Source organism: Salvelinus alpinus, chromosome 3 (genome assembly GCF_045679555.1).
Source record: "Salvelinus alpinus chromosome 3, SLU_Salpinus.1, whole genome shotgun sequence".
Taxonomy (NCBI): Eukaryota; Metazoa; Chordata; class Actinopteri; order Salmoniformes; family Salmonidae; genus Salvelinus; species Salvelinus alpinus.
The window spans coordinates 65786439-65800343 of record NC_092088.1 but is presented as its reverse complement, the minus strand read 5'-3'; the positions used below and the strand labels follow the sequence as shown (position 1 = coordinate 65800343).

The 13905-nt window shown below is 42.0% G+C and overlaps 1 protein-coding gene across 1 annotated transcript in view; it reads right to left on the bottom strand.

Moving 5' to 3' along the window:
• Positions 1–13905, bottom strand: part of LOC139571177 (CUB and sushi domain-containing protein 1-like) — a 572617-nt gene that overhangs the window by 39553 nt on the left and 519159 nt on the right. The window contains exons 52-53 of the mRNA XM_071393795.1: positions 6482–6655; positions 5953–6126 (exon numbers count right to left, since the gene is read on the bottom strand). Coding sequence (XP_071249896.1) covers positions 5953–6126; positions 6482–6655 — 348 coding nt within the window. The remainder of the gene's footprint in view (positions 1–5952; positions 6127–6481; positions 6656–13905) is intronic.

The following is a 13905-nucleotide window of genomic DNA, read 5'->3' as shown; positions in this document are numbered from 1 at the left end:
TACAGGATTGAGGTCAGGGCTTTGTGATGGCCACTCCAATACCTTGACTTTGTTGTCCTTAAGCCATTTTGCCACACCTTTGGAAGTATGCTTGGGGTCATTGTCCATTTGGAAGACCCATTTGCGACCAAGCTTTAACTTCCTGACTGATGTCTTGAGATGTTCCTTCAATATATCCACATAGTTTTCTTTCCTCATGATGCTATGTATTTTGTGAAGTGCACCAGCCCCTCCTGCAGCAAAGCACCCCCACAAAATGATGCTGCCACCCCCGTGCTTCACGGTTGGCATGGTGTTCTTCGGCTTGCAAGCCTCCCCCTTTTTCCTCCAAACATAACGATGGTCATTATGGCCAAACAGTTATTTTTTTGTTTCATCAGACCAGATGACATTTCTCCAAAAAGTATCTTTCTCCCCATGTGCAGTTGCAAACCGTAGTCTGGCTTTTGATGGCGGTTTTGGAGCACTGGCTCGATACAGGACTTGTTGTACTGTGGATATAGAAACTTTTGTACCTGTTTCCTCCAGCATCTTCACAAGGTCCTTTGCTGTTGTTCTGGGATTGATTTGCACTTTTCGCACCAAAGTACGTTCATCTCTAGGAGACAGAACGCGTCTCCTTCCTGAGCGGTATGACGGTTGTGTGGTCCCATGGTGTTTATACTTGCATACTATTGTTTGTACAGATGAACGTGGTACCCTCAGGCATTTGGACATTGCTCCCAAGGATGAACCAGACTTGTGGAGGTCTACAATTCTTTTTCTGAGGTCTTGGCTGATATCTTCTGATTTTCCCATGATGTCAAGCAAAGAGGCACTGAGTTTGAAGGTAGGCCTTGAAATACATCCAAATGTACACCTCCAATTGACTCAAATTATGTCAATTAGCCTATCAGAGGCTTCTAAAGCCATGACATCATTTTCTGGAATTTTCCAAGCTGTTTAAAGGAACAGTCAACTTAGTGTATGTAAACTTCTGACCCACTGGAATTGTAATACAGTGAACTATAAGTGAAATAATCTGTCTGTAAACAATTGTTGGAAAAATTACTTGTGTCATGCACAAAGTAGATGTCCTATCCGACTTGCCAAAACTATAGTTGTTAACAAGAAATGTGTGGAGTGGTTGAAAAACAAGTTTTAATGACACACTTAAGTGTATGTATAAACTTCTGAACTCAAATGTATACAGTAAAAATTAAAAGTTTGGACACACCTACTCATTCCAGGGTTTTTCTTTATTTTTACTATTTTCTACATTGTAGAATAATAGTGAAGAGATCAAAACTATGAAATAACACATATGGAATATACAGTATGTCAGACTCTTCAAAGTAGCCACCCTTTGCCTTGATGACAGCTTTGCACACTCTTGGCATTCTCTCATCCAGCTTCATGATGTAGTCACTTGGAATGCATTTCAATTAACAGGTGTGCCTTGTTAAAAGTTAATTTGTGGAATTTCTTTCCTTCTTAATGCATTTGAGCCAATCAGTTGTGTTGTGACAAGGTAGGGGTGGTATACAGAAGATAGCCCTATTTGGTAAAAGACCAAGTCCATATTATGGTAAGAACAGCTCAAATAAGCAAAGAGAAACAACAGTCCATCATTACTTTAAGACAAAAAGGTCAGTCAATACGGAACATTTTAAGAACTTTGAAAGTTTCTTCAAATGCAGTCCCAAAAACCATCAAGCCCTATGATGAAACTGGCTCTCATGAGGATCGCCACGGGAAAGGAAGACACAGAGTTACTTCTGCTGCAGAGGATAAGTTCATTAGAGTTACCAGCCTCAGAAATAGCAGCCCAAATAAATGTTTCAAAGAGTTCAAGTAGACATATCTCAACATCAACTGTTCAGAGGAGACTGTGTGAATCAGGCCTTCATAGTCGAGTTCCTGCAAAGAAACCACTACTAAAGGACACCAAGAAGAAGAGACTTGCTTGGGACAAGAAACCAGAGCAATGGACATTAGACTGGTGGAAATCTGTCCTTTGATCTGATGAGTCAAAATTTGAGATTTTTGGTTCCAACCGCCGTGTCTTTGTGAGACACAGAGTAGGTGAACAGATGATCTCCGCATGTGTGGTTCCCACTGTGAAGCATTGAGGAGGAGTTGTTATGGTGTGGGGGTGCTTTGCTGGTGACACTGGCAGTCATTTATTTAGAATTCAAGGCACTCTTAACTCTTTTTACCACAACATTCTGCAGCGATACGCCATCCCATCTGGTTTGCACTTAATGGGACTATCATTTGTTTTTCAACAGGACAATGACACAAAACACACCTACAGGCTGCGTAAGGGCTATTTGACAAAGAATGAGAGTGATGGAGCGCTGCCTCAAATGACCTGGCCTCCACAATTACCTGACCTCAACCCAATTGAGATGGTTTGGGATGAGTTGGATCGCAAAGTGAAGGAAAAGCAGCCAACAAGTGCTCAGCATATGTGGGGGAAAAATGCATTTCAGGTGAAGCTGGTTGAGAGAATGCAAAGAGTGTTATAAGCTGTCTTCAAGGCAAAGGGTGGCTACTTTGTAGAATTTGTAGAACACTTTTTTGGTTACTACATGATTCCATAGGTGTTATTTCATAGTTTTGATGTCTTCAGTATTATTCTATAATGTAGAATTAAAATAAAGAAAAACCCTGGAATGAGTAGGTGTGTCCAAACTTTTGAATGGTACTGTATAAATACACAACCGTTCAAAAGTTTGGGGTCACTAAGGAATGCCCTTGTTTTTTAAAGAAAAGCACACTTTTTGACCATTAAAATAACATCAAATGGATCAGAAATACAGTGTAGACATGTTTAATGTTGTAAATGACTATTGTAGCTGGAAACATCTGATTTTCTTTTCATGGATTATCTACAAAGGCATATAGAGGCCCATTATCAGCAACCATCACTCCTGTGTTCCAATGGCACATTGTGTTACAGTAGCTAATCCAAGTTTATCATTTTAAAAGGCTAATTGATCATTAGAAAATCCTTTTGCAATTATGTTAGCACAGCTGAAAACTGTTGTTCTGATTAAAGAAGCAATAAAACTGGCCTTCTTTAGACTAGTTGAGTATCTGGAGCATCAGCATTTGTGGGTTCGATTACAGTCTCAAAATGGACAGAAACAAAGAAATTTCTTCTGAAACTCGTCAGTCTATTCTTGTTCTGAGAAATGAAGGCTATTCCATGCGAGAAATTTCCAAGAAACTGAAGATCTCGTGCAACGCTGTGTACTACACCCTTCACAGAACAGCGCAAACTGTCTCTATCCAGGATAGAAAGAGGAGTGAGAGGCCCCGGTGCACAACTGAGCAAGAGAGAGTACATTAGTGTCTAGTTTGAGAAACAGACACCTCACAAGTCCTCAACTGTCAGCTTCATTAAATAGTACCCGCAAAACACCAGTCTCAACATCAACAGTGGAGAGCCGAATTCAGGATGCTGGGCTTCCAGGCAGAGTTCCTCTGTCCAGTGTCTGTGTTCTTTTGCCCATCTTAATCTTTTCTTTAGATTGGCTTGTCTGAGATATGGCTTTTTTCCCCAACTCTGCCTAGAAGACAAGCATCCCGGAGAGTCACCTCTACACTGTTGACATTGAGACTGGTGTTTTGCGGGTACTGTTTGAGGAGTTTCTCCCATTCTTCTCGCAGATCCTCTCAAGCTCTGTCAGGTTGGATGGGGAGCGTCGCTGCACAGCTATTTTCAGGTCTCTTCAGAGATGTTCGATCGAGTTCAAGTCCGGGCTCTGGCTGGGCCACTCAAGGACATTCAGAGACTTGTTCCAAAGCCACAGCATCATGCTTCCACCACCATGCTTCACCGTAGGGATGGTGCCAGGATTCCTCCAGACGTGACGCTTGGCATGCCAAATAGTTAAGGCCAAAGAGTTTAATCTTGGTTTCATCAAACCTGTTTCTCATGGTCAGAGTCCTTTAAGTGTCTTTTGGCAAACTTCAAGCGGGCTGTCAGGTGCCTTTTACTGTAGAGTGGCTTCCATCTTGCCACTACCATAAAGTGCTTATTGGTGGAGTTGTGCAGAGATGGTTGTCCTTCTGGAAGGTTCTCCCATCTCCACAGAGGAACTCTGGAGCTTTGTCAGACTGACCATCAGGTTGTTGGTCACCTCCCTGACCAAGAATCCCCCCCCGATTGCTCAGTTTAGCCGGGCGTCCAGCTCTAGGAATTGTCTTGATGGTGCCAAACGTCTTCCATTTAAGAATGATGGAGGCCACTGCATTCCTGTGGACCTCCAATGCTGCAGAAATGTGTTGGTACTCTTCCCCAGATCTGTGCCTCGACACAATCATGTCTCGGAGCTCTACGGACAATTGCTCTGACATGCACTGTCAACTGTGGGACCTTATATTATATTTTGGTACCCTGTCTCGGAGCTCTACGGACAATTCGTTCGACCACATGGCTTGGTTTTTGCTTTGACATGCACTGTCAACTGTGGGACCCTACACACAGGTGTGTGCCTTTTCCAAATCATGTCCAATCAATTGAATTTACCACAGGTGTACTCCAATCAAGTTGTAGAAAGATCTCAAGGATGATCAATGGAAACAGGATGCACCTGAGATCAATTTTGAGTCTCATAGCAAAGGATCTAAATGTTTATGTAATAATGTATTTTTATTTATTTAAAAGATGTATTTGCAAAATTGTCTAAACCTGATTTCGCTTTGTCATTATGGGGTATTGTATGTAGATTGATGAGGAAAAAATTGTATTTAATCCATTTTAGAATAAGGCTGAACGTTACAAAATGTGGAAATCAAGGGGTCTAAAAACTTTCAGAATGCGCTGTATATAAAAATTCCAGTCTTACTTTATCAAAAGCTATAAGGGCACAAGGCGAGACCCAAATGCAGACACAGGAGGCAGATGGTTGAGCTCCGATATTTATTACACCAAAAGGGGTAGGCAAAAGGCAGGTTGGGGATAGGCGAGAGTTCATAAACCAGGTAAGAATCGAAACAGTACCAGGGCATAGGCAGGCTCGAGGTCAGGACAGGCAGGGGTTCAGTGAACAGGTCCGAGTCCAAACAGTACAACGGGAGAGGCAAGCTCGAGGTCAGAACTGGTAGAGTGGTCAAGCAGGCGGATTCGGCATCAGGACAGACAAGGCTCAAAACCAGGAGGGCTAGAAAAACAGAGACTGGGGAAAATAAGAGCTAGGAGAAACACTGGTTGACTTGGCAAACAAGACGAACTGGCACAGAGAGACAGGAAACACAGGGATAAATACACGGGACTAATGGGGAAAACAGGAGACACCTGAAGGTGGGTGGAAACAATCACCAAGCCAGGTGAAACAGATCAGGGTGTGACAAAAGCCTTTTCAAAGTCATCTATGAATACCAGGCCTGGCGTGTGATTAACGAACTTACTTCTTCAAACGATCAAGACAATTTGTATTGCATGCTGCATCCCCCTGGGCACAGACTGGTTGAATTAACATTGTTTCCACATAATTTCAATGAAATTACATTGAACCAACATGGAATACTGAAAACATTGAATTGAAGTCTGTGCCCAGTGGAATATTTCAAGTGCACTCAAGATATTTATCTTATTTCATCACACACGTGAGGCTGCGTTTACATCTTATATTGGCTGCCTTCGTCACGTGGGGAATATACGGGAGTTCTGATTGGTTCCAAGTTCAGCAGTTTGGCAAATTTGCCTGAGAAGACAGTGTTGAAGTATACTTTTTATGAGAAAGTGTGCAAGAACTGAAGGTGACAACAAATGTTACAGTCATCATAAGAATGTTTTACTGTCATATAAAAAAAAAATCAGCTCCTCCCTTGACAAGGATCGATCAGCTTCACGTTTTTAAGCATCAGCCCACCACCTGAAGGTGGAGAATTCCTGTACATCTCTGATTGTTAAGGGAGAATCGATAGGAACAATTAAAAAACTAAAGTTATTGCACTTACGAACACAAACAGGAGCTTGTCCAGACCATCTGTGGTCCTGTTGACAGATCCGAACCGATGTTCCAATAAGGCGAAAGCCCAGGTTGCACTGATAGACAACAGTGTCACGATAACTGGAGCCATCTCCACTGATATGACCATTGATGATTGGATCAGGGGAGTCACAGTGGCCAGCTAGAAGGGAGAATAAACCAAATATTTGCATAATATTTTCAGTTAGGTAAAATAGTCTCAATCTCATGAATAGAATTATCAATATAAAAAGTTCCCTACATAAAATTTGGGACGCTGGTAATTGAAGAGAAATCATGACCTTCAAGAGTTTGAAACTGTAAACACAACTGTAACCTGAGAAATCTTAATGAGTTTCTGGCATAATGATGTGAAAACCATAAAGATGTGCTAGCCTATTTGGGGGTCTTACAAGAACATAAACTTGGGGACTTGTCCAGGATGATACAATTTTGGGGCTCGTCCAGGATGAGAAAAGAAAGAAAACTTAAGCATTAGAAAACCATTTATACTGTACCAAGACACTTGGTTTCCACTCCACTCCAGAGCCCGTTGGCCCCACATTCCCTCACATGTGACCCAACCAGTGTGTAGCCCGTATTACACATGAAGATCGCTGTGGCGCCAAACGTAATCAGGGTTCCTATCTTGTTGCCATAGGGAGGAGAGGGGAGGTCCCCACACGAGATAACTGGAAGTGACACAGACAATCAGAGACTGGGTTATACTTGGTTGCACGCCACTGTGCCTGAGTGGAAACAAATTCCACAATGAGGAATGATTAGCGAATCATTTTGATCTAGTTACTAGATATCCTGGATGAAAGGTATGCAGAGTATTGTGTATTTGTTCTAGAACACTGAATGGGGAAGTGAAATGTGTCTTACAGCAGCTGATTGATTCAGCCCTAACAAATTACCTGTAAATGTTACAATAATTTGAATATGCAACTACCTTATGTAAACACACATTGCTGGCCATTATGCCAACAGACATTATACTGTATATTACCCCTCTTTCTGTTTTGTCATATCGTTCTAATGTATGCTACATTGTGCTTATTTGTTTGTCTACTAGATTCAAGAGGAATGACTAAAGAGGGTGAACTTTTGATGAACTATATAGAGCAGTGCCCTGTGGATCACTGTGTGTATTCACCTTCTTTCAATTCAAATACAGTCTGGTTCACCACATGAATAAAGAGAGCCGCTAAACCGAGTATGTAAGTGCATTGGCTATACATACAAATGAGTACTCATCCAGCATATTGTCTTCCCTGTAAAAAAGGCACTCATGGAATGATCAGAAAATATCAGGGGCTCCTAGACGCACCCAATCAAAGCCAAGACCAATGTACCTTTGCATGTTGTGACGGCTCTGAATTTGTCTGAACTGTCTCAACGCTTCCCCTTTAATTCCCAATGAAATAGCCCAACACAGTCTCACATTCAATTCGCGCATATATGTACAAAATGTATTTCAGCAGATTTCGTGCGTTTTTGTGCATTTTTGGGCTGGTTTGGGCTGGTTAAATTCGTTTGAAAATACACGAATTTCTGTGCTACTTAATTCGTGCGAAAAGACACGAATTTAACCAGTAGGCGACACAAGCCTTTGCAACAACCATATAGACGCGATAATTTATATTTCATTTTTGTTCTTCTTAATGGCTAATTCAACGTCATGAATATACAGAAATGTTGTCTTTGTTTAACCATGTTTTAAAATGTGTCGTTGTATGCCTATATGTACTGTTTTAGACTTGCTGAACAGAATTTTTGAGAAAAGACGCACATTTACCTGCGACTTAATTCGTGGGAAATATTGTTTTATTAATGCCAATGCTGTTTTCTGTGCTTGATTTCGCTTAATACTTTGGATACTGGTGCACTTGTAATCAGAACGCCTTTTTGTCATGTAGGCAACCATACACGATTTTCTTCATAACCCATTTCATATTTCGTGGAGCCTAAATTACACCATAATGTAAAATAATGAATTATGTTGGCTTACACTTATGGCCTTTCCAAGGCCTTTCCATACCTTAAGGGAACATTTTAGCACTCGCCATATGGTTAGTGAGAAACGCCACATTGCAAATGTAAGGTCCCTTACTAGACGTCCTGCAACGTTTCTAAAATTCGCGGACGGTGTCGGGCCGTGCGCGGGGGAGAGATCTTTCAGGAAGTCATCAAACTAAATCTCTCGGACGTTCGGTTTCCGTTTTATAAAAATAACACATTTTGGTCATTTTTCCGCAGTCTAGGAAATTCCCACCAGAGGGAAAATAAATAATATTGCAAATGCACAAGCACATTGCAAATTCATGTGGCCTTTTCTCCTAAACGGAAAATATTTCGAAGACGTAATGGACAGTTGGCTCCGAACAAGATGGCGTCGAGGCCTCAACGCTTTTTGAGTTATGGCCATTTTTCTGGGATTAAAGTTCAAAAACGTAAAGTAGGGTGCTAATTTGACCGCTTCACGTCAAAGTACATAAGCATACGGTGTCAGGAAAAAAAGAACCAGCCATTTATCTATCGTAATTTAAGAGAAATCGTACATTGACAAATTGGTCATGTTCACAAAAAGGAGTTAAAAAAAAAAAAGTTACAGATCCAGTTGCAGTGTGTTCAGACGAACATTTTTTAAGTGGGTCTCGAAGCTCTGCCACTGCATCGCAGTGCTAGCTGCGCCACCAGAGTCTCTGGGTTCGCGCCCAGGCTCTGCCGCAGCCGGGCCGCGACCGGGAGGTCCGTTGGCCTAGCGTCGTCCGGGTTAGGGAGGGTTTGGCCGTTAGGGATATCCTTGTCTCATCGCGCTCCAGCGACTCCTGTGGCGGGCCGGGGGCAGTGCGCGCTAGCCAAGGGGGCCATGTGCACGGTGTTTCCTCCGACACATTGGTGCGGCTGGCTTCCGGGTTGGAGGCGCGCTGTGTTAAGAAGCAGTGCGGCTTGGTTGGGTTGTGCTTCGGAGGACGCGTGGCTTTCGACCTTCGTCTCTCCTGAGCCCATACGGGAGTTGTAGCGATGAGACAAGATAGTAATTACTAGCGATTGGATACCACGAAGAAAAGGGGATAAAAGGATGGAGTGAAAAAGTACGGTGCTTAAAGACACACAAAGCCTGAAATGGCATTGCCATTATCTCCAGGCCATGCCGAGTTCAACGAGATGCCCCGCTTGACCGTAGCTAGCTCGGTCTGAGTGCAGCGACAGGGACAAGAAGAAGGACCCAAATGACCCTTTGACCTCAATTTCATATTTTTTTGCTTTTGGGAGACAGAGAGAGAACCGTTAAGGTTAGAAGCACAATTTGACCTCAGGAACGTTCCTAAGGTCCTCCCGATCTGTGCAAGCCTAACATTGACCGTGTGGCATTAACCCTTAATAGTTAAAAGAAGGTGTTTACATCAAACAGTTTACAATGACATGTCTCCCCATAGGAATACATTTCCTGCTCCCCTAAATTCAACCTGAAGCCTATGTGGGTTAATAATGCCTTATGAACCTGTCTTCGATGACAATCCATCAGGCCACTATGAGGTCTACCTGTGTCGATTCTAAAGATTCGATTTTAAATCACCCTAAAAGTGTTTGCCATACCCAACCTGCAGTTTGAGAGAAATAGTGCATTCAACCCTATGTAAATCAGTGAGTTCTTAACGTATAGACTTAAAACTCAGGATTCTGTAAAAGCCCACTCCAATGAGGATATGTGTTTACTTTCAGCTTCCTGTGCCAACCGGAAGTGCCATAATTGGTGTCAAAAGGGCTGTTTCGAAGGGTTAAAAAAATCAAATCTTTCCAAAACTTAATATATGTGAATAGGCAACCCTCATGAACTGTAAATCAGTCATTCATCCCATCAGATTTCAAGGAAAAATTTACACACCCACACAGAAAGGATGGAGTGACACACTGAGGGGCTTAGAGGCAGACAGTTCCTGCAATAGTTACTTTTGTTTGAACTTTTAAAGAACCGTCAGACCTAGAGTTCTGAAACTTTACAAACCTGTTCTAGAGCTCAGGTCGATTAAGCACGGTGAGTTATGTGGCTCTAGAAGGTTCTCGGACCGATAAAAAGCCTCGGTGCATTTGCATTGACTTCAATTCATTTTGAGCATTACAAAATGGTGACATTTAGAAAAGTCCCAGAGTTGCAAGACTAGGTGCATTGAAACCGGCTCGGCCCATAGAGACGGACCCCGACATTTCTGTCCGATAGCTCATTCAAGGACCCCGTAGCAAGGCATGGAAAAAAGTGGAATTTCAGCACCAATTAAGGTTTTGCTCGGGCACCGAATGACCTATCGAGCCGAAACGTGGGATTCGAGGTCGCCTCACATAGGGCTAAACATAATGTGAAAACTGGACCCGCAGCTAGAACATAACTACGTATTATTTGTTTTATTATGGTTTAAATGGAAGGCGCTGTGAATTTTGGGCCTGCTCTGAAATATGTGATAGTTGGCTTCTAAACGAGTTGGAAAAAGTGAGTTTGGAGTCAGATGGTATCAGTTTGGTGTCTGAAAATATCTAATTGGCTGATGGACACTGACTTGCTAGTTGACTTTTGTGCATTTGCAATATGTTTCAACAGTGAAAAACCACCAAAATAGCATTCTGAAATCACCACTAAAAATGACATCACCATAGCCGTGCCGAGTTCAACGAGATGCCCCGCTTGACCGTAGCTTGCTCGGTCTGAGCGCAGCGACAGTGACAAGAAGATGACCCTTGACCTACATTTCAAGTATTTTGCTTTTGGGAGACAGAGAGAGAACTGTTAAGGTTTAGAAGCACAATTTGACCTCAGGAACGTTCCTAAGGTCTCTGTGCAAGCCTAACATTGACCGTGTGGCATTAACCCTTAACAGTTAAAAGAAGGTGTTTACATCAAACAGTTTACAATGACATCTCACCCCATAGGAACACATTGCCTGCACCCCTAAATTCAACCTGAAGCCTATGTGGGTTATGAATGTCTTATGAACCTGTCTTCAATGACAATCCATCAAGCCACTATGAGGTCTACCTGTGTTGATTCTAAGCTTCCTGGAGCAACCGGAAGTGATAAAATCACCCTAAAAGTGTTTTGCCATACCCAACCAGCAGTTTGTGATATATAGTGCATTCAACCCTGTGTAAATCAGTCAGTTCTTAACGTATAGACTTAAAACTCAGGATTCTGTAAAAGCATACCCCGATCAGGATATGTATTTACTTATAGCTTCCTGTGCCAACCGGAAGTGCCTTAAAATGGGGTCATAGGTGCTGTTTCGAAGGTTTAAAAAAGTCAGATCTTTCCAAAACTTTAAATGTGTGAATCGGTCAACCCTCATGAACTGTAAATCAGTAATTTCGCTAAACAGATGTCAAAGAAAAGCTCTCACACACACACACACACACACACACACACACACACACACACACACACACACACACACACACACACACACACACACACACACACACACTCACACACACACACACACACACACACACACACACACACACACACACACACACACACACACACACACACACACACACACACACAGCAAGGATGTAGTGAAAAAGTATGGTGCTTAAAGACACACAGAGCCTTAAATGCTTTTAGAGGGGATCCAGACTTCCATACCCGCTCTGGGAGCGCTATACTACCGCCCCAAATCAATGGGTGCTGGCCTAAGTGATTTATGGAGGTTTTCAAAAAATATTCTTTTTTTTCTTCTGGAAAATATTTTATGTTTTTTCTTCTCGAGTCAATGGCCTGAGTGATTTATGGAGGTTTTCAAAAAATATTCTAAGTCCAAACTTTTCATGCACCTGGTATTTTTTTGGGGTTACCAGGCATCATTTTTCAAAACGGTTGAAATTGCTTTTAGGGGGCGTCCAGAGTGTCACATGACCGGATGAGGTAACTATTCTTGTTCTTCTTGTAACTTTCCGGTAGGCTAGAAGCTTTCCGGTGTTTTGCTGCTCGACACAGTTCGACGCAGGTATTGCACTTGATTCATCGTTATCGTAACCGTAGGTGCAGCCAAGTGGAAATACGAAAGCTTTCTAGCTATTTCGCACTGACGGTAATTTGAACACAAGAACGTTTCTAGTGAAAAGGTGCTTACACTCAGAGCCATGTATTTACACTCAGCCACCCTAGCCTTATTACGTGTTAACGTTTTGGTAATTTTGGTTGGCCAACAAAATGTAAGACTACAATGACTGCATACATTTCCCCAAATGTTATACGAAAAAAAAAAGTTTTGTTATTGATGGACAATGGCAAGGCTGCCATTGTATTTTCAGTTACATTCTGTTCAATAAAAATGGTTTACACGTTTATTTTTTAAGAAATACATGGAACTACAACCGAATAAAATACCATTAACCATCATGCATTGCATTCTATCCTGAAAAGTCTGTTCAGAAAAATCGAAAACAGTACATATAGGCATAAAACCACAATGTTTTAATAGGGATTAAATAAAGACAATATATATATAACCTCTTATGGTTAAATGGTTAAAAAAAGACAAAATATCTATATATTCATAACGTAAAATAAATAAATACAGGCGATCGCGTCTATGGTTGTTGCAACGGCTTGTGTATCGCCTACTGGTTAAATTCGTGTCTTTTCGCACGAATTAAGTAGCACAGAAATTCGTGTATTTTCGCACGAATTAAGTAGCACAGAAATTCGTGTATTTTCAAACGAATTGAACCACCCCAAAAATGCACAAAAACGCACGAAATCTGCTGAAATACATTTTGTACATATATGCGCGAATTGAATGTGAGGCTGGGCTGAATAGCCAGCATCAGCTGCGCAAAAGGGGGTTGTGATGGTGGTGCGAACGAGGATGTGTTCAACCCTCAGTTCCGAAGCTTCTTTACTCCGTTTGTTTTGTTGTATTTAAAAGTGTGCTTTGTAGCCTTGTCTCAAGTTTAACCAGGATCGGATCCACTCATTGCTTCCTTTGGACTACACATCTCAGTTGCTCTCCTCTGGTTCTTCGTGGCCTTTCTCTGCTGGAGATCTGTTGGCGGATTGGATTGTCTAACTGACCGATTGACGACAACTATTTTGCATACGGTATTACATTTGTTTTAGTGTGATGTATACCGTGATGATTTATGTGGTCAGTTGTAGTTGAAGACTTACTGAGATTTGATACTCTTTATGGTTGTGTGGTAAAAGAGTTTGACATTCTGATTGTATGATTGAGACTGGGTTTACGCTACACTTTATGAATGGCCAAACATTGCGTGAATAAGGTCACTTGAGTTCACTCATTTACCGGGCTGGACTCTTTTAGGCCTGAGGTACGGGACTTTTCTTGAGGAACCAGAGCTAGTTGTTTGTTAAATTATTATGTGTGTGATCATTTATGTTGGTAATACAACCCACGCAAAAGAATACAATTGTTTTGAAGTTATTTCCAATGTTTTAAGGGTTTATGAAAAGTGTATGTCCATCCTGACTTTTACATGAGTCCTTTGTATTGGTGTAGACTTGACGGACCAGACGGGACTCATTCACTGTTTTCTCTGGTAGGCACAACCTACCTGGCACCCCTGCAAACAATAACCTCAAGTCAAAACCGTTACAATGTTCACCATGGCATGTAAACATATTAAGTCCCCGCTAATCAGAATATTTATCTTCTCCCTCTGACCTCTAATTAGCCGGACCGTATTTCCCTGATTACTTCATCGCCACTACAGTTTATTGTTTACTCAGCACGTCTATGCAGAGGAAATAGGGAGGGCTGTGACCAAAACAAATGATTGGATACTGCCTTGTGACTTCCCAGCTCCCACACCAGATCCTGGAGATTATGAATGCATCCGTCCAGAAATACACTGGGAGCCACAAAGAGGAAAGATTTCAGACGTGTTAACTGCCAGTGTGAATAACAGCTCTGGCCAGACA